The sequence below is a fragment of the Oenanthe melanoleuca genome, chromosome 12 (assembly GCF_029582105.1).
Source record: "Oenanthe melanoleuca isolate GR-GAL-2019-014 chromosome 12, OMel1.0, whole genome shotgun sequence".
Classification (NCBI taxonomy): Eukaryota; Metazoa; Chordata; class Aves; order Passeriformes; family Muscicapidae; genus Oenanthe; species Oenanthe melanoleuca.
This window is the reverse complement of record NC_079346.1, coordinates 8,388,002-8,408,978: the sequence shown is the minus strand read 5'-3', so window position 1 is coordinate 8,408,978 and position 20,977 is coordinate 8,388,002. Positions and strand designations below refer to the sequence as shown.

At 39.1% G+C, this 20,977-nt stretch overlaps 1 protein-coding gene across 1 annotated transcript in view; it reads left to right on the top strand.

Moving 5' to 3' along the window:
- PRKAR2A (protein kinase cAMP-dependent type II regulatory subunit alpha) overlaps nt 1-20,977 on the top strand; it is a 60,085-nt gene that overhangs the window by 30,954 nt on the left and 8,154 nt on the right. Inside the window, exons 3-7 of the mRNA XM_056501792.1 lie at nt 9,316-9,368; nt 10,943-11,026; nt 12,136-12,242; nt 16,248-16,401; nt 19,199-19,300. Of these exons, the coding sequence (XP_056357767.1) occupies nt 9,316-9,368; nt 10,943-11,026; nt 12,136-12,242; nt 16,248-16,401; nt 19,199-19,300 (500 nt within the window). The remainder of the gene's footprint in view (nt 1-9,315; nt 9,369-10,942; nt 11,027-12,135; nt 12,243-16,247; nt 16,402-19,198; nt 19,301-20,977) is intronic.

Here is a 20,977-nt window from a genome sequence, read left to right as displayed (position 1 = left end):
GCTGATAAACTTCTATCCAATATTAGTCTTTTGCCAGACTACTTCAGCTGTGTATTTCCTGCAAAGACGATCCATTTATTCAGTGAGACGCTGAAGTCCAGAGTTGGCTTATCCTGGAAATGAAGGAGTGAAGGAAGGAGTTACACCTTTGCCATGGCTGATGCTCACCAGGCTGTTGGAATTGCTCAGTAGCCACACAGGAATGGGGGAGCTGCCAGGTTTTTCTTCAAGGGTCCACACTAACTTCCCACATTTCCTGCTTTCCAGTTTGCCAGGAAAGGAAGCAGTCGTTTCCAAGCACAGGGACTTGGGGGCTTCCACATCATTCCTCTGCACGCAATGCTTTTGTGGCAAGCCATGCTCATTTTTTATTGTTCCCTGTTGCTGCAGGTAAATAGATAGTTGTTCTATTCAGGGTAATGTGTTTTTTAACATATCTGGACATTCTAAAGAAACCTTTAAAAATCAGATAGTATAATTGATTTCAGAAATGCCTTCTAACAAGCTGACATACTTTGGTTCTCTGTCACGACAGATGTCAGAAAGTTGTGGGTAATCTTCATTGCCAAATGAAATTTTAAGGCAAGAAGTGCTTTACTGCACTTTTCTGAAGATGATTTTAAAATATTATTTGCCTTATTGTAGGTTTAGCAGTTCATATGGCAGAATTGCAAGTATAAAACAACAAAAAAAAAGCTTTAATCTGTAAACTGAAAGAAAAATTCTTATTTCTGTATTAGAAAAACACTTTTCCTGTTTTATTCCTCAGCTAAATTCTCTCTTCTATCTACAGTTTGCAACTGAAAGCCTGTAAGCTACATGCCTTTCTTGGGGGGGAAGGTATATATTTGAGCCATTTCTTGGAACTTGTGTTCTTCTGATGTAAACTGAATGGAAATGAACATTCTCTGTGCTGTTTTTAACTCAGAGAAAGTATCACTGTTTCAGGCACATAAGCATTATTGGTGCTGAATTTCTGGTTCTATCTGCCTTGCTTACGTAACAGATTTGGAAATGTGCTAAGATTTATGTTATGGGCTAAACCAGAATCATTAAAGCAGAAGGCTTGCTTGTACAATTGTGAATCTATGTGCTCTGAAATAGTAGTAGCATCATGTTTTCCAGGAGACCTTTTTTATGGGTGACTATCTCATCGGTAAGGCTCTCTTAGAAGGCTTGAACAAGGTCAGCAGCATGTTTATCCATTTCAGTCTTCTGATTTCTTAACTTGCAAGAATAAAACTTGTTCCGTTTGCATTTCCCAGGCTTCACCACATGGAATAATGTGGAACTCCAAAATACCCTGCTTCCATTTTAGATTTCTGTTTAAATGTAGTAAAGGGAATTGGAAGCAAAAGTAGCAAGTTGTAAATTACTGTTTTAAGATTAAAAGGACAGTATTTTGCTTTTGATAGTTACTGTCAGTGTCAAGCTGTTTACTCCAGTGATCAGCCACATGGAAAACTTTCTTATTTTTGTTAGTCCTCTGCCATGATGGAAGTAATTTTGTTGTTTTAATTTTCATGCAGACTCACCTCTTACTGCAAGTCCCAGAGCGCACCAGTGTCTGATGGGATGCTGTGCTCTCTTGTTGTGAATTGACATGTGGAAGCCCAAAGTGCAGGAGTGCCAGGTGTGGCTTAGCAGATGATTCTGTTAAATCTGGTAATATTGGCTCCTCCAGCTGTACAGGAGAGACTTGCAGAGTGTTTTATCACCAGAGTGGTTTCATCACAGGTCCTCTGGAAACTGTAAATTTTAAAATTATCAAAAATTATAGTCTAGGAATTATAGCCTCACGCATGAATTTCATTATTCTCCTGCAGCATGTGGCTTCATTGAGGTGGGAAACTATAACCCTTCAATGTGTGAGCATGCAGAGTGGAGGAGTAAGCTAAAACATTTGACATAACTAATACATTAGAGCATTAAGTAGAAGTTGTGCCTTGATATAATTAAATAGGCAACTAAATGAAGTAAATACAATGATAAACAGCTGTTGGTTTAGTTGCAATAAAAAAAAAAAAGGCAAATGTCATGTTTATTTGGCTATGCCAGAGAGGTAGGAGAAGTGCTTAGAAGAATTCTATCTCTAGTCCTACATTGGCACAAGTTTTTTGTTTTAATTGCTCCTGAGTAGGAGGAGGATTTAAATGAAGAAGGATTTAAATAAAGATATAGAAGCTGAGGATTGTCTTCTGAATTTTGTTGCAGTTCTGTAAGACCCCTGACAAGTTTCCTTTTAGTTTGATAGGGAATGTCTTTTCCTAACAGATCCCTAGAGCAGATTCCCAGGTGCTATGAAGCCTTTGGTCTGTGGTTTGTCTGGTGCTTTATCTCTGAGTCACTTAACCTGGGGTGGTTTCCAGGCCAGATCCTGCAGGTTGAAGAAGGAGTTAAGCAAAACAAAACAAAAAACCTGAACAAAGCCTACCTAGGAATAATAATTAAGTAGGAACACATTGTATCTTGTTAAAAGTGCTTTATTCTTGTCTTTAATAGTTGAAACTGTATTGTCCGCTTGTAATGCTTTCATTGTAAGTGTGTAAAGATAGGAATCTAAAGGAGACTGTGATTATTTACTTTCCGTTTATTATTCTAGTTCTTTCATCATGAAAGTTCTCGTTTGCCCCTAGGGAAATGTAATTTTAAATACTTCGCCAAATCTTTCTGTAGTAGGAGGAAAAAACTATTCTAATGGCTATTCTGCTGTAAGGCATTGTCTCAGTTGTTTTACTGTACATCTGATGATAAAGCCTTTTAAAGAAACACTTAAAATCAGATTTTTATTAATCTGTATGAAAGTAATAAGAATATTTGAAAACTGCATTAGTCAGAATATAAAGCAAATGCACATATGGAAATAGTTGTCAACCAATTGCCATAATTTTAAAGGGCTTGTTACGTTGCCTGTACTTACGCAAATTGGGAGAAAAGGTGTCTGTGTATGCAAAGTTTGATTTCCTGCGAAGAAAAAAACTCCATTATCATAAAAGGTGGCATTTATAATTGATTGTGCAGTCTGTTCTGAACTTGTTACTGAAAAGTAGTATGAAGTAGGAGTGTGTGACAAAGGTGTTTCAGTTTTGTCACAAGCCATTGTCGCCGGAACTATTGCATTTCTCTTTTGATGGAAAGAGAACAAGCTGGAGAAGTCTGATTTAGATAATGCTATTGGAAAGTACATAAACATGGTGAGGAAATGGTTATCAAAGATTTCTAAAAGCAAGGTTAGCAAGCACTATAACACATCATGCACTTCTCTTGGCAAGTGTTTATTCAACTGTGAACTAGAGTGAAGTCTCTCCAAGCTCTACCTTGGACCTCAGTTTTGTTATTCTGTGAAAGTAGTGGGCCTTGAGGAACATAGGAAATGCGCACATCTGAGGTGGGCATTTTCAGGTTGACTCTGGGCTGTAAGCAAGGCTTTGGGTAGATGCAGGGTGAACACTTCAACCTGTTGTGCAAGACAGGCTCGGCAGAGCTAGGTGAAACAGTGAATATTTTAGGGCATTACAGACTCTGTCAGTAGTGTCTCATAGGTTTCTTTGCCTGACAGTGATCTATGCAGCTTTTCAGCCTGAGCAGGCTTTGGGACCAAGTATGGAGTGTGCCTGAACCTGTAATCCTGACTGGGCAGAGCTGGTTTGGCACAGCCCTGCAGAGTCTGAGTGCCTTTGTAGTTAATTGGTAACACAGAAGAACTCTGCCTGTGAAGAACCAACTTGATTTAGTTTCCTTTTAACTTTAAATGACATTGAAGCTGTTTCAAGAACTGAAAATCCATTCTTTTAATTTCCCCCTGAAATGAATAATTTCTAAACATTTCTCCATTGAAAAAAATTTTACACTTGATTTAACATATATGGCCATGCAAGTGGCAGCATCTTTGAATGTTCTGCTTCGGTATTTGACAGAGGTTTGATGGGGTGTTTTTTGCTAAAGTCCTGGTTATTGTAAATCATGTCTCAGTTATGCCTCTGAGAGAATTAAGATTGAAGTCAGGAGGTGGTACTGCTGTGGGCTATTCTGCATATGGAGATTGCCATGTGACACAAAGTGAAAGACCAGCCTTTTAAGACCCGAGATCTGAGTTTTGGGCTGATGCAACAGCATTGGTTTTAACAAAAAACTTACCCTTTATTTCAGTCAGTTCTCACTAGTGAGTTGAAGGCTGAAGTGGCTGGTTTTCTTGCACGTATTAACTGTTCTTTGGGTTTCAATGTTGCTTTTCTTTCCAACTGTCATAAATGTGAAAATTGTTCAGGTGGTACAAACGGGTGCAGGTTCTGTTTCCCACTTGCTGGATTGAGGTATGACTCTGTCGTCTGCTTTGACATGGTGAGATCTTTCACTTGAGACACAAAGTGCAATTTCTAAACCAAAAAGTTCTGAGCTAACCAGCAACAGAAGTGAGAGGAAACTTGAAGTTGTTTTCTAAGTGTGGAAAATCACATTTAGCTGTGCCAGCAAAGACCTGTGTGTAAGTGCTGTTCAAGCTTCCTAATTCATCTGACTGCATCATTTTGAAGTGCAGCTCAGCTGTCAGAGGGAATGACAAGCCACTGGAAGTGGTCATCTTTCCAGCTGGCATAGTGCTCCCAGAAGAGGCTATGCATCTGTCCCTTGAGATACAGACTTTAAAAATGCTTGAAGCTTTGACAAACTCAAATGCAAAGAACACTGCCTTATACACAGTTTAAGATTACTCATCTGAATAAATAACTGGAAAAATGGTTCTATATGTACTGTTCTGAGTGGATTTTTATTTATGGGTCTGATTGATCCTATCAGGAGGTGATGCATCTTCATAAGTAAGGAAGAATTAATAGGATTTCATACTGCCGTGCAGAAGGTGGGATCCAAAATTGAAAAGAGTGTATGACAGGGCATCTATTTGCTACTTGTTTCAGTAGCAACAGAAATATTAATAATGCATTCTCACCTTACATAAAACATAGAACTTAAATTTCCTTGTTTTATGTGTGTTTGAAGGTGTTCAGGCATCAGCCTCTTGGCTGTTATTTTGAAAAAAAAACAGTGGTCTCTCTGGGACAGGGATGCTATGCAGCTTTCTCAGAGGCTGTATTAACTTGCCAGAGCTAAATGCTCAACTGTTATTTGCATACAGATTTGTATAGAGTGCAAGGACTTTGATCTTGACGAAACGCATATTTTGCAGAACAATTTTATCTTGAGAGTGATTAAAACTTGCATAAACAAAGGTGGTGTTTGTACTGGCAAACTTGTCTTGCTACTTCTCCTTCTCTCCCTTGCTTCCCCCTCACCCATCCACTGCTGATGTCATTGCTGCAGCTACAAAGATCTAGGTTGCTTTCAGATGCTGTCACCTGCATAACAAAGCAGTGATGGAGCTGTATCATTTCTAAGCCTTCAGAAGTGTTAACAGATGTTCTTGAAAGCCAAAGAAGGTGCAGCATGAGAGCTGCAGAAGCTAAGAGAGACTAAATGTAGATGGTAGGATAAAAGCCTGAATTTCTTTTTATCTCAAAGCTTCATAAAATTGAAAACTGTTTTTTATGTTCCAAAGCTATTTGAACTATGTATGGGTGGATTTGGAAGGAAGCTTGGTCTGCATGGTGTGAGCTGATAGAGCTGTAGATGTGTCACACTGGTGTAACTTCCACTGATGGATTCTTGCTCAGCACTTGCTCAAGGGCAGAGTTGTGATGAAAATCTCAGCTAGGCAAGGTGTGATTTCACAAGTCACTTCAAATTATATGAGGGTACTGGTGAGCTTTAGGTTGCACATTAAGATAAACTTCCCCTGAGTGTGGTGGAGCAGGTTAGCAGAGAGATGGGAGGTTTCCAGGTCAGCCCCAAACCTAGCCCACAATTCCAAATAGCTCCCCTTGGAGGGGTGGGTTGGACTGGATGACCTTCAGAGAGAGATCTCCCCAAATGCCTTTTCAGTGAGTCTGAAAAACATTTTTCAGGAGAATCTTCTGAGAGCAAGCTTGCCTCAGAGTGTCTGTTTTGTTGGGACACTTAAATAGTTAATATGTGAATTCAGTCTTGTGTCAAGTAATGGGTCAAGGATGTTTTTCACTCTGTCAGGATGAAAGATCAGATGTTTTTTCATTAGGACTGGCTGTACTGTAACGCACAAATGAATAACCTTCAGGAGTCCTAGAATTCCCTGGATTTCTGACAGGGATTGGCAGAGTTTAGGGTAGTTATGGAGGCCCTTTACAGCCAGAAGAATAGCAAAGCAGCACAGATAACATGAAACATTTTGAAGGTAAGACTGACACACAGATCGTATGTTCAACAGTACAGACTTCCTCAAGTGATTTAACAATTAAAAATAGTGGAAAGAAAAATTGGAATACTGTACCATAAAACACGGGATGGGTTTGATGTAATGCTGCTTTTTCTTTTCATTAGTCACATTTTAAAGTACTTGGAAAATACTGTTGGTTGTTATGAGTAGGCTGAAAAGCTTTCTGTTGGCTTTCCATCATATCACAATGTTAATTAAGCTTGAGAATTTTGTGTCTCTCCCCCTTTTTAAGCCTGCCACAACAGATATGTTACATTAAATGTTTCATCTCTGCCTTCAAGTAAATAGAGACAGTCAATCAGAGCTGTCCAAAGCTGAAGTCAAAACGTCTGGCCTCCATGGAAAAAGAAATCCCAGCAGGAGGTTGAAGAATGAAAAGTATAATTGGAAAGCATTCTATGTGACAGCATGGGAAGAAGTGGTGTTTTGCCATGTTTTTATTGTATTTCTGTGATGCCCATTCATGGGCATTCCAGAAATATTTTCCATATGTAAGGGAAGGGCACTAAGTCCTAGTCTGTATTCTTGGTGGGCTTTGAGAGCTGTTTTCACCCTTACTGGGTAAGATTAAATAGGGGAAACCTACATTTACAAACCTTAACCAAAGCATTTCATATGGAAGTCACAGACAACTATGTTGCTTTGATACGTGTTTTAGGATAAGGTTTTGCTCTGATGCTCTAGTTTTAGCTGTGGTAATAAAGCTTGTTTTCCCAAGGAAATCTTGAAGAGCATTTCCTGAATTCTGAAGCATTTTTAGCAATGGCTTCCTTGCAACTGAGTAGGAACAAAATTAAATTTGCAGCTTAATATTAAAATTTGAATGATAGAATGGTACAGTGATCTCTGAATTCATAGACATGTGACTTGTCAGAAATGTGCAGAAGTGGATTTATAGCATGTAATATTGTGCTTAATAGAGAATTGGACTCCAATTACTCATAAGATACACTGGTTGTAAAAAGTGAAGAGTTAATTTTCTCCAGTTTCACCATACTTCAAATCACGTTTAAACCACAGAGCCCTTCTTCTTAGTAACTGTTTCTTATTAGAAAATCCAAAGCTTTCACAATAGACTTTGATTTTTACTGTAAAATGAAAGGAGGGGGAAAGCTTTCACACCAAAATGCTAGTAACATTCTCTTTGTTAGTGCCTTTCTATTGCATATTAAGTGGATGAACCTATCAGTCCAAGTTCCGTAGCTTTGTAGGGATCCACCTTCCCATAAATTAGTCATCTTTGGACTCTGGTGTGGACTATGCTTTTTTTTTTTTTTTTTTCAACTGGAGATGAATGCTGTTTATCCTTTGTCGAGTATCTGCCCTAAGTGTGGGTGGCTCTGTTAAAGTAAAAGCATGTGAGTGGTAGGTGCACTGTCAATACACTGTTTCTGTATTGTTAAATGGGTTTATTGTATGAGCAATACTTACTCTCTAAATGCCTGATGCTTAATGATTATATGATTGTGTTTTTACATTGTGGTTTGATAAGTGGAATGCTTGTTGTTGTATTTGAGTCTCCTCATTCTCTCCAGGAAAAAAAGGAATTAAAATCCAATTTCCTGGGAAAGAAAATTTTATCTTTTAGGTAGGGAGAAAAAAATAACAAATCAAAAAACCAAGACACACAAAACCAAGCAAAACCTTCCTAGTAAATTATGCTAGAGTTTTGCATTTTTATGGTCCTGTTGAGTGCACGATGACAGGGTCAATAGGCATGTGTGCATTTTTGAATTATTTACAAGTTGCTGAATTCTAGACTTTCTGGATTTTTATTTATACTTTCTCAGTCCATTCAGCAGTTAGATGTCATTGCAGTGAGCTTCTGGGCATTCTGCCAAGTCTTCACTATTGTCAGGATGCTGGATAAAGTACAAAGGAAAATGCTTGTCTTGTTTCCTTGTAAAATTTTATGAGTAATGTATAACCTCAGAAGTGAGACCTCCCTTTTTAAAGTAAGAGCACAGTTAGATGAAAACAGGACTGTCTCTCACTTTCCTTGACTGTACAGGTGATTAGAATGTGCAGATTGCTTTGACATGCAAGAACTGTAAATATCTATTAATTAGTAAGAAAATTGGAGCTAAAACTGTGGGCTTTTACTGGCCAGAGTGTCTGTGTTTAGTATTGTAAAACTGTGTAACAGTGTAAATGTTAAGATAACTGAAGATAAGCCTTTTCTGAAGAATTTAAACTGAACAAAACTGGTTTGAAATTTCAGCAGCTCTGCATTATTGCCTCCTTCAGTTGATCCTGTAGGTACAATGACATGTTTGGCAGAGCCTTGTCCCAGTGCACTATGGCATATAGTTTTCCATGACTGTTCTCATCCTTTTTAAAAAAAAAAATCACTCGAAAATTTTAGAGTTGTTTTCATATCACCAGGCGACATTAATTTGGTTAAAATGTAGTAAGATAGAGGAACTGTAGGGGATGGGACTAAATACTGTTTCTTCATGCACTGTATTATGGTGAAGCTGGTTGTTAATTTCCCAGGTTAATGTCTGTGAAAACATGATTTCTCTGTATCAAAAAAACCTCCCAAAATCTAGATACTGAATTGCAGATCAGAGTTGAGGTGGAGCGAGTGCCTCATCCTTCCTTGTGCTCCTTTTTCTGAGTTTTGCTTTGTACATTGCACTGCAAAGAACAAAGCAGTGTAGCAGCAGTATTTTCCCCCTGCATTTTAGAGAAGATGCTTGTAAATGAACCTGAATGGAGGTTGTAATGCTTTGATACCAGTTGAAAGGAAATCTGTGTCTATGCTTGAGTACTTGCTAGGCAAGATTATTTAGTAAGTCACAGACTTTTTACATCAGAGTCTGAGAACAGCCATGCTGTGCCTACTCAGAAAACAGACAGGATTTGAGCCTCTGATACTGTAATAACAAAATGAAAAGTGATTTTGGTTTTCCTGTAGGAAAATGAAAGAAATGTATTTAAACTGATTTGTTTGCTGTTCTCATGTTCTCTCTTCTTTTTACTTATTTCCTCTCTCTTTTTCTTCCAAGTTTGTGCTGAAGCTTTCAATCCAGATGAAGAGGAAGAAGATACAGAGCAAAGGGTAAGAGTGAGGGAATCATTCCATGTGTAATTTTCTCTGCAGATTGACAGGCAGATGTGCATTGCCTTTTCTTACCACTTGTGCTTTTTGTGCTGAGTGTGGTGTGGTGACACTGGCAAAGTGACATTGCTTCGAAATTGAGAGCCACTTTGTCTCACGGACTTTTTTACTCACTGCAGCTTTAATACAATTTTACTTCAGAGGACTTGAGAGCTGTGCTTAGGTCTAACATCTTTAAAATTGTGGCTATTTTCCTTTCTTAATTCTCTTAAAGGCTTGTTGAGGCAATTCCTAGATCATCGATGCTGTTGAGAAGAATTAGTTGAGCTTTACCACAGCTGTTTCTTCATGAGTGCTTAAAATTCCTCACATGCTTTTTACTGTCTTTCTTGTCAGAGCTGTTCTGCTGGGTAGGAGAAATGCTTGCTTGAAATATTTTAAGTCTGTGGCCACCTGTTTTTTCTCTTGATCTTGAAAGTTGGGAATTTCTAGGAATTGCAAATCCAGATACTGCGATTTTATTTCTTTAGAGGTGGGTTTGTGTGAGCAAATCTTGTAGCCTGATTGACAGTCAGTGTTTTTTCCCTGGACTTCTGTTGTTCCTTTCCAGATTCCATTGCAAGGTGCTTAGACTTCTGCAATGAAAATCTAAATCTAATATAATTTCTCTTCATAAATATAATTTATAAATAAATTTTATATTATATAAAAAAACAACTATGAGTGTGTCTGGTTATCCAAATGATTATAAACTTGGACACATTTTTTCCATCAGAAGTTTTAATTTTCTTGACAGATGAGTCAATAGTCTATTTTCTTTTGAAACAAGGATCTGAGACCTGTTTAACTATAGAAAATAACTTTTTAGAAATGCCTACTGATATGACTGCTTTTTGGAATTCTTGTTATTCCAGAAATAAGAAATGTTAATGTGGTACATGTCAGGTAATTTAATTTTTAATGTATTTTCATAATTAGCCCCTAACAAACACATATATAAACATTTTCATGATACAGTGAGTATTGGTTCCTTTAACCTGATGTTTATAAATGGGAGAAAGTAACAAATATCTCAAAAAACAAAGCTTTTATTTAAGTAAGTTTGTTAGGAAAAAGCATGCTTGTTCAATAACTTCTTATTGGATGGGCTGAGGCTCATATGTTATCATACAGGATTTTAGCTGCCTGTGTGCCAGCAGTAATTGTACTGGGACTAATATAGCCAGAGTTTATGAAGAAAACTGTTCACTTCTTTCTTTGTTTCATATGTTCAAGCTTTGACTGTGGCTGTGACTGTGTTAGAAGGGAAGGCAATGGAATGGAAAGGGCATCCTCGTCTTTCTTCACAGTTATTTTTCATATGTTAATTGTCAGCATAATATTTTTCTTATGTGTCTTTCATTCTGTGTTGCATTGAATGTTTATATATAAATACTGTTAATGCAAACAATAAAAAAGGACTGTATACTTTGGCATTTAAATTCTGTTCTGCTTTTTCATGCTGAAAGTGAAGGTTTAGTCTGTAATCATATTTCTTTGTTGTCATGATTGTTCTGTTCTACTTTGTTTTAAAGGTAGTTCATCCAAAAACTGATGAACAGCGATGCAGACTGCAGGAAGCATGTAAAGACATCCTGCTCTTCAAAAACCTAGATCAGGTAATAGCATTTTAAGGAAATCTTAAATGGAATTAATTTTTTGTTATGTACAGTTAATATGATCTAAAAGTCCAGACACAGTTTTTAAAGACAAGAAAATAGGATTCTATTTGAAAGATAAGGAATATTTTCAGTGCAGTAGTGCTAAGAGATATTGCAATGATAATTTCCAACTTCAGGGATGCAGTAAATATTTCAAGTGTATCAGCAGCATGAAGATTGGCTTGCGTGTTGGTGCAGTGTATTTTTAGAAACTCAGCTGTGATCTACATCTTCAACTTTGAACATCTGGTCATTGAAAATGCAGTGAAAGTATATTGTTAATGGGCTTGGGAATAGCAAAGATGGTAAAGCAGGTCAGCATCGAGGCAAGGCATTTATATGGTGTTATCTTTCTTGGATTTCACAGTTTCCCTGGCTGTGCTTCTTGCAAAAAAAAAAGGAAGTTTAGTCATGGCTCAACAGGGAAATCCAGCTGGAGTCTGCTGTGCAGACAAGAATTATTCCATTTTCTGTGTGGGCTCCACATCTGTACCTGTCCTGTCTCATCTGGGCTAGAATTGCAGCTTCTCTAAGTCAACAGACTATCCAGGGAAATGAGTCTATGGAGAGTCTTGTTCAGTGTGATCATAACTAGGACTCTTAAATTATGACAGTACAGATAATTTACTAATAGATCATGGTGCCATTTCTAGACACAAATACAATTAAATACATATACTGTTGATATGAATTGATGTGTGTCCATTGCAGTGAAGCTGTGTCAGATTATACCAAATGTGTATGTGGGCTTTGGCACTGAACTGGCATGTGAAAATAGAGGCCATTTGGGCATAAATTTGAGATAATGGCTCCTCTGTGCTAGAAATCTGTTTGTGTGCATTATTGAACTTATGTTAATAAGATGGAAAGGAATGAGCTGCTAGTGGAAATCAACATGTAGAATCAGTATTATTTGTGGTTTTGTACAGTGAAATGTACAAAAATGTTGTGCATGTTCCAGTTCACTATCCAGACCAAATGAAATGAGCTTGCCCTTGTCCAGCAGCAATGCTAAGGTGTGGTTTCTGATAGCAGGTTTTCCCCCCCTGCTCCTGCTTGTTTTCTAGGAGCAGCTGTCTCAGGTCCTTGATGCCATGTTTGAGAGGAAGGTAAAACCTCAGGAACATGTGATTGACCAAGGTGATGATGGAGATAACTTCTATGTCGTTGAGCGGTAAGCAGCCGTGCCTGTAAAATGCAGAGGATGTTTATTTTCAGCTTCTTGGAAATGACAGGCAATGTTTACTACAGTAAACTTCAGTTTCTGAAGGAAAATTATTTGTTCAATTTAGTTTTTATGCCTATCAGTATAAGCACAACTTAAAATCAGCCATATTACATGTTGTCTCTAGACCAGGCTGTATTTTTTTCAGAAGGAAGGAAGGGGAAAAATAGCAAAAGTAGTTCTGTGGTAAGGGGAAGGGGTAGGAGATTATTTTCGTGAGTGAGAATATAGGAAATAAAAATCCATGGTAATGGCTACCGTGGAAAAACCTGGACTTTATTCAGTTAGTTTTGATGACTGACTTCAGAGAGAGCTGGGGTTGCTCTGCGCCTGTTGATTTTGATTTGTATTTGCAGAATTTAAGGTGCCATTTTGGAATTTCTTCCATCAAGCAAATTCACATAGTAATTTTGGGGATTACCTATATGTGTAACAGGCATATAATACAAACATGTGTGCATGGACATTTTCAGTATCTTTTACCCTTTCGGAAAAAAATCTGGCTAATGTTACTTTGAATAACCATATCCAAAGAGTAATTAGGAACATGGATTTATTTCCTTCTGCAAAACTGTAATATTAAACAGAATATTACTGATTGATTTATAAATGCCTGTTGGAAAACATGATCTTAGCAAACTGCTTTTTTTGTGCACTGTTATCTTATTTATCACTTAAATAATGTCACCATTAATATTGTATGAAGTGCTTTCAAAACAGTTCTTCAAGACAGGTTGTTGCCTTTTGAATTGTAGGTGATTTTAGAAATGGTTAGAAGAACAGTTTAGAAACTGTTAGAAACAGTTAATTTGAAGTGATTCTTGTTCATTTTAAGGACATTTCCCTTTCTGGTTAGTGAAATTACAGAACATAAGACTGCATCAAATATATTCTGACCATATGCCCGTTCCCCTGTCCTCTGCTATACCAAAGCATTAGCCTAAACCAGTGCCCCATTTCTACAGTCATGTTCCTCAACTGCTCTCTCTCCATCCAATCCCATGTCTTTGGCTAGGCAGGCCAAGTTCCTTCTCTTGCCACATTCACCAGAGAGATCAGGCTGTTACAGATAAGAGTAAGGTACTGCAGATCAGAACTTGTGGAAGCCAGAGCCACCAGCTCTGCAGATGAGATCCGTGCAGAGCAGTGGTTCCTAATTTGGAGGAAACTTAAACTCGGTTTGGGAGCCTCTCAAAAATGTTAGATACCATCAGCCTGTCTTGATTTGATTCTTTGCAAGGCTCTTATCCTGTTGGTTCTTAAAAGCTCTCTGCTATGAGTTTTAACCTAAAATGAAGAAGTGAAGTAGAGTCTTACCTTAGATATTCAGGGAAATGCTTTTATGGTCTCTGTTCTACTGATGTAATGTTACTCCACAACAGGTTTTTTTCTGTCAAGACATAGTTGTGTTGGAAGTTTTTAGGCTTTTATTCCCAAGTTAAAAGTGTGTGGCAGAAATGTTGTACAGTGAAGGAAATTAAACTTGGTGTTGTCCAGTGACACCATGACAGCCTTTGCTGTGAGCAATAACTTTGCTGCAACTCTGGCTATTTGGTTATTAGGAATAACTGCTGCAGTTCGGCATTTTCAATCCTTTCTCCCTTTCCAGTCTTCTTCCACCTCCCACCCACTTATTTTTTCATGCAAAAGAACAGTAGAATGCTGTTCCTTATGGAAAACCACAGTATTTCTACTTGTTTGCAAGTGCAGGTTCAGAGGACTCTGGCTCTTTCATTGAGTAGGCATGTCTTGTTACTTCCAAGTAATTAATGCCTATATATTCCTGAGGATTAGTTTCTTTCTGTCTAAATGAACAGTGATTTTGTACTCAGTCACTGGCCTTTTTTTCCTAAAGCCTTCTGCTTGCAGTACTTCCTCACCAGATGGCTCGTGTCCAAGTGTCTTTACCATGCACAGAGGGCCAGCAGGCAGAGGAGGTACAACCTGAGAATGCAGCAGGTGTTTAGTGTCCTCTACATGGAGTGGGGGAGCTCAGAGGGATGTGTTGCATGGCTGAGCATGGGATGCTCATTGCTGCTGAGGAGGCACCTGCAGGGTCTATGCTGGTTGAGAAGTCATCACTTAGGAGGGGCAGCATTGGCCTCTGCTGCCTCTTGGCACAGACTGATCCACAGTCTTGCTGAGCTGCCCTCTTCTGGTTTGTTTGTTGTGGTTTTTGGTTTTTCTTTTTTTTTTTTTTTTTTTTTTTTTGCCTGAGGGTTTTGTATTTTTTCATGTCAGTACTTTTCACTTGGGTCCTTGGGCTCGTAACGATTACCATCTCAACAATTACACTTCGGTCTGTCTTTATTCTTCTTATCTTGCAGGGCTTTAGCTCATGGACTCTCTCACAGCTCAGCAACAGTTTTCTCAGTAAAGCTGAGCCAAGGTCACCTAGTGTTGCATCACCAGATTAGTCCTTGGGCCAAAGACAGCTAAATGCTTGACTGAAGATTGTTATGTGGCTATAGTTATTTGGAAATTAGTGGCACTACTAAATGACTTTCAGGCTGAAGGATGGGAAGAAGTTGTTTTTGCTTAAGGTGTTCACATCTGGCTCTTCCAGATCAAAAAAACAACTCTGAAGATTGTTGCCTCTGGTGCCTCTCAGAGAATCATTAAATAGATATCAGACATTACAAGAATTTGACACTTTCCATCAACACTAATCCTTTTCTAGTTTGCTTTTAGTGTGCTGCTGGTTGTGTGCTGCTGGTTTCTTACTCTCCTAGATGTGAGTAAGCAATAGAGTATAAGGTGTCTGGTAGGATTATTACACAGTCTCATGTACCTTCCTTCCTCCCTAGTACCATTTTAAGTACATTCATTTTCTTTTTTTCTTATGTGCCTTGTGATGTTGTGGGACATAACACAATTTCTTCTGACAAAGATCTAAACTTCTTGGGAAAATTATATGTGTATTGAGCTGCTTAAAGCCAGGAAAGTGTTCCCTACCTGCTTTTCTCCTGAACACAATACATTTTGTGAAGTGTGTTAGGCCAGTGGGTAGTCCCTGAACAATCCCTGTTGCCATAGCTGAGAATTAATCAAGCCTACTCCAACTGTATTTTTAAATTATTCTTTAAAGCCATGACAGTCCTGAAGGTCTTACAGACAGTTGTTTGACTTTCAAAGGGCTACCTTTCTGTGCACAGTGTTTTTGTTTTCATAGGCAGTTTCTGTGGTGCAGTTTGATGCAGGTTTGTGTCCTGACTTCTGACTTGCTGTGCTTGTACCTGCTCTTCATCAGAGTAATCTTTTGTTTCTTTGTAAATTTTGGAATACTATTCTCTTCACTTGGTTATAGTGTAGGAAGTGTGCCTTATGGAGAACAGGACACAGAGGAGACCCTTTGAATTTGAACAGGCTACAGCTGGGTATGGATAAAGTGCAAGGAGGTTTCTGGTGGCTGGACATTTTCTCTTGATCTGTACAGAAATCTTAGCTAGGTATCAGCAGGTTCAGAGCATCTTGTGGTTATGATATACACATATCCTGAAGCTGGAGTTGAGACAAACCCATAGTAGCAGGTGAGCAGTTGGGTTGAGTGTGTCCCAAAGGTCCTGCAGCAATACTGGCACCGAGGAAATGGGTAGAGATGGATCTGAGCCACTCTAAAGAGGCCTCACTGGGTAACACACAGGCTGTGGAATGTCAGAGTTAAAGATGATGAAACTACTTCTCGCCATGGCCAGATCAGCAATGTCAAAATACTGTGCAGAGGAAACCAACTAGATCCTGCCCATATCTATCAGGAGTGAAATGCTTTAGTAAGAGACAGTTACTGTGAAAATCATGTAGATAGAAGCAGCAGAGAATCAGGCAGTTGGAAAGCTCAAAAAGTTCCATCTCACACAGCAATAAAAGGACTATTTGTATAACTGCAAAAAGCTGTTTTCAAGATTTGTACTGGGATGTTGTCTAATAAAAAGTGTTTATTCCGTTGTTTTCCAGAGGATTGTATGATATTGTTGTAGCAAAAGACAACCAGTCTCGCTGTGTGGGCCGCTACGATAATCACGGCAGTTTTGGGGAGCTGGCATTGATGTACAACACTCCTAGAGCTGCCACCATTGTTGCCACAACAGAAGGAGCCCTTTGGGGACTGGTAAGGAAAGGAAGTTCCTCTCATATGCATAATATTTTAAGCAGTACCTCACCCTGTCCAGAGCTTCTCTTGTTACTGCTCCTCTGCTCACAGGTATTTTATCAGGATCTACTCTCATCTCCTGGCATGATAGATCCATTGTGCAAATCTTTTTGGCTGACTTTCTGGAACAACTTGTCTGTAAAAACTATATCACTAGTTCTATCTGTCCGTTTGTAGCTTTGCTTTTACTGTAATTGTGGCTTTTGTTAGGGAGAAGAAAAAACTCCTGATTTTGTTTTCATCCTGCAGAGGATAGTGGAGGGGGAAACAATATCTAAATGTTGTTCTTTATTTTTGACTGACCTTCCTACCATTTTGTCTCTAAAGGGAATGGGAATGTGTTAAATATTGTCTTGAGGTTGTTAGTAATTTGAAGAGGTCAGAAAACTGCCCAAAGCTTTGTTTTCCTTCACAATAAACTGTTCTGTTACCTTGGAAGAGGTTCTTGGGTCAGCATGACCTATGAGATACCAAGCTAAATAGTGGTGTTGCTTTGTCTCTAGCCCAGCAGCGCTGAATGTGAAGCTGTAGCCATTAGTTTCCTTTTTTAGTTCTTTTCTCTGCACTATTTGGATGGGGTTATTTTCCCAGTGCTCTCTTACTCATCTGTGAGGGTTGGCATAATAAGTGGATTGTGCCATCAACGGAGCCTTTGAAGCCACAAGTGTTGTGTGCTGTCTGTGTGCCCCTGGCTCCTCGGCAACTATCGCTGGGGGCTGGCCCTGTGCTCTGACCTTGATTGTAGGACTGATAAGCTGCTGCACATGGCTGTTTATGCAATCCCAGCGCTTGCTGGGAGATCTGACTTCCCTTTTATTTGTGAGGTGAAAGAAAAGAGTTTGATAAATCAACCAGGGAGTAATGTCAGAATCTCATTTCTGGAGGAAGACAGAACAAAGCAGCGAGCTACAAACTGAGCTCATTCATAAAAGAAAGAAAATGAGAAGATGATTCTTTGTTCCAGTTTGCTTTCGAAAAGAACTGCACAAATTGGGTTAATTTTGGCTTTCATTTTTCTGTGATTTTATTCAGTTAATTAGCAAGATGTAGATGAGCAGGGACCTCTTGCTAATCATCTATCCTGTGAACATTTTATTAACTAAGACTGCATTTTCCTCTCAAACTTCAGTTATTTTTTCCAGTTACTTTGTTTGTTGCCATGTTTTATTTTACTATTTTAAACGTATTTTTATTAGTATGCAGAAATTATTCTTTATGCTCTTTGGTTATCTGCCATTTGGGAAGTGTGGATTACTCCTGCTGCATTGCAGGCTTAGGCCAGCAGAAATTGGGAAGGCTCAGGCACAAAGCATTTATCACAGTGGGTCCCTTCTGGAGAAGGGAAATGTCCTCAGCAGATGCTGCTGAATGTGTCTGGGGAAAACCTCATGATTACACACACTTCCTTCTCAGCTCAGCTTTTTTTTTTTTTTTTTTTTTTTCTTTTTTAATTGTTCAAATACTGCTGCTTCTCCTCCCTCATGATACTCTCAAGCAGGTGAATTCTGATTTTTTTTCTATGCTTTTACAATCCCCCCCCCACAGTCTCTGTGTCTTTCTGCTTCTCCAAACCACAAACATTTGAAGACGCTTTTACCACTGAAGATTTCCTTTAAAAACAGAAAAATCCCTTTTGCTTTATCTCCTTTGGATAACAGTAATACCATCCTGCCTTTCATCTTCCTCATCCTTCACCTTTAATGTTACATTGGGATCACCTCTGTTAGTCCTTGTTACAAGTATTTGCAGCCTGCATCCCTTAAAAATGTCCATTTACTTGAAAATACCTCTTCAGCTCAAAATGCTGCTGCTTAGGTACCAGCTGATGGTTTTGGGAACCGATGGAATGGCTCTCAGGATGTTTCTGCTAATTGTGCCTTTTAATTTTTGTTTATTTGTTACCGTTCTCCTGACCAAATCTCTGCTCCTGCCCTCTGATTTTGGTTTTTTGGTTGTTTTTTTTTTTTTTCTGGGCAGGGTCCCGGTCGGTGTTTGCCGGGCCCGGGACGCCCTGTTCCCGGCGCCGCTCCCGCAGCGCCGCCCTGTGGCCGCGGGGCGCAGCGCGGCCGGGGCTGCCAGGGGAGTTTGGCCCCTTTGCCTTTCGGGCTTTCTGCCCCCTTTGCCTTTCGGGCTTTCTGCCCCCTTTGCCTTTCGGGCTTCACAGACGCACCCAGCAGCTTTTTCTCGCAGAGCGTGCACACAGCTGGCTGTTAGGAAGTGGTCCTTCCAGAAGCTGGCTCTTGGATCTCAGAAGGTGGAGTGAATAAGCCTTGCTGCGGTTTGATGCTCTGTTCCTGACCTGTTTGAGACCAGTATAAATCTTCAGCTTTTGAAATCTGTGACTCAAGAGAAGAATCCAATTCAGATTTAGTTCTGAAGTTGCCTTAAGTGCTGGAAATGGCAGTTTTCACTTGCTTCAGCAGGAAGAGTGAAACTTCTTCATTTAATGCAGAAGCATGGAAGCTAATATTAGCAAACAGGCAAAACCCCCAAAACCCAAACCAGAAAAACAGTGTAAGAATAAAAATTGAATCCCTAAGTGGTTGTCTGAGAAAGTCCAGGTCTTACAGCTCCCTATTTTTTAATTTGGTGTTAAGTGCTCTAACAGGAGCTGTTGCAGTCACCCTTGTGGTGGATATGGTATCACTTTAGCAGCTGCTTTCTCAGCCCTGGCGTTTGCTGTAAATACTCATTCATGTTTGTCAGTCCTTTAAACAGGGAGGGATAATGTATTTCTCTGTGCTGTTTCTTGCAGGATCGAGTGACATTCAGAAGAATTATACTGAAAAACAACGCAAAGAAGAGGAAGACGTATGAATTATTTATTGAGTCTGTGCCCCTTCTTAAATCCTTGGAGGTAAAACCTCTCAGAGACATCTACATCTAAATTCTTGCATTAGCAGTCAGTGTTCCTGCTACATCAGAAATCTGTCGTTTTTGCTTCGAACAAAATATTAAGTGCTGCTTTGGTATCACAGACACTACACAAATTAATTTGCATTGCTGAAATAGTTTTGGAGTTTTTTTTCCCCAGATCCTTTATTCACAGTAGGGATTGCTGATTTTTATCTCAGTCTCACTTTTAAAAAAATTCTTTACATAAAAAAGCCCCACAAAACAAAAACCCACCTCTGTGTATTTCAGGGAACAGGTATTGGAGGGCAGTTTGGTAGTCAGGGCTGTGGTTTCCTGTGAGGGTGTGATATTGACGTAAGGATACAGTCACTGGGATATTTGGCCTTTATCAGCCAGGAGTGGTTTTAAATTTGAGGCAAAGGTGTGGTTGTTGTAGTCTTGCTTTAAGCTTAACTTAATATTCAGGAAGTAAACTGCTAAAGAGAAACATTGTGACCTGGGAACACAGTGACACTGTCCTGTTGGGGTGTGTGGTGCCTGAATTTAGGAACAGTGTGGAAGTTGTCACTTCCATTGATTCACCCTTTATTGTCAGAGGGCTTTTGGAACTGACCAACCCGCTTTTGCATTAGTCTGTCTTTGCCTTAAACCATAATTTAACTTTTCTTACCATAAAAATATATTTTCCAGCATTTATTTTTAGTATTTCAGCTCTTAATCCCTTTAGGAGAAGATTACAAAATTGCAAAGTATCATTAGGTGTGAACAACCGCCTCTACTATGTATTATTTTGGACATACATTGTAGCTCTGGAAGGGATAAATTATACAACCTTCTCTCTCAGTGCCTGGCTTAAACTGGTTCCATCAATGTGACTTTTTTTGAGCACAGAAATGACTCAAATATTTAAAGATACAGAAAAATAACTCATTAGCACTGGATGGCTTTTTGCATGACACATTGCAGTTGAATCACACATGGACCAGAATTTGATTTCTCAAACATAGGCAAGATGAAGGTGCATTTGGGGAATGAAAGGATTGATTACAACTGAATCATCTGCTGAATTTTAACTGCTAGGATTTTCTTCCTTTCTTGGTATGATTTTTTTTGCGCTGCTCTGAAGCAATGAAATTGTTTTGTGGGGTTCTAAATGGGTGTGGGTAACACTGGAGAACTCATTTCTCCCTTCCTGTTTGTGAAGGCTCAGGCATGTTTCCTGGCATGCCAGGTGCTCCCTCCTGCCCTTGCTGGTGGGCATCCCACTGCAGGGCTGCTCACAGCCCTTGTCCTTGTCATGTCACCTTCCTCTTCACTCTAGGAAAGAGTTCCTGGATGCGATTCCTCCCACAGACATGTTTAAGTATGTACTGGTTAAAATATTTTTAAAATGTTTTGCTGGTATTTCTCATTAAAGTTAGTTCTTAGGGAGTTTATAACATTTTTTCAGAGTATTTTCTTCAAATTTCAACTGAATCTTAAAGTGATTTCCCCCCCGCCCTCCCCTTTGCTCTAAACCAGCCAAATCTGATTTATTTTTTTAACTTGAGTGGTAAGACAAGCACAGGAATGGGACCCTAGACATGTTTATTTCCCTGTTGATTATGGTAGACTTAAGACCTGTGTTTGCAGCACTATGACAATGTCATTTTGGGGCTATATTTATAAATGGTGTTTG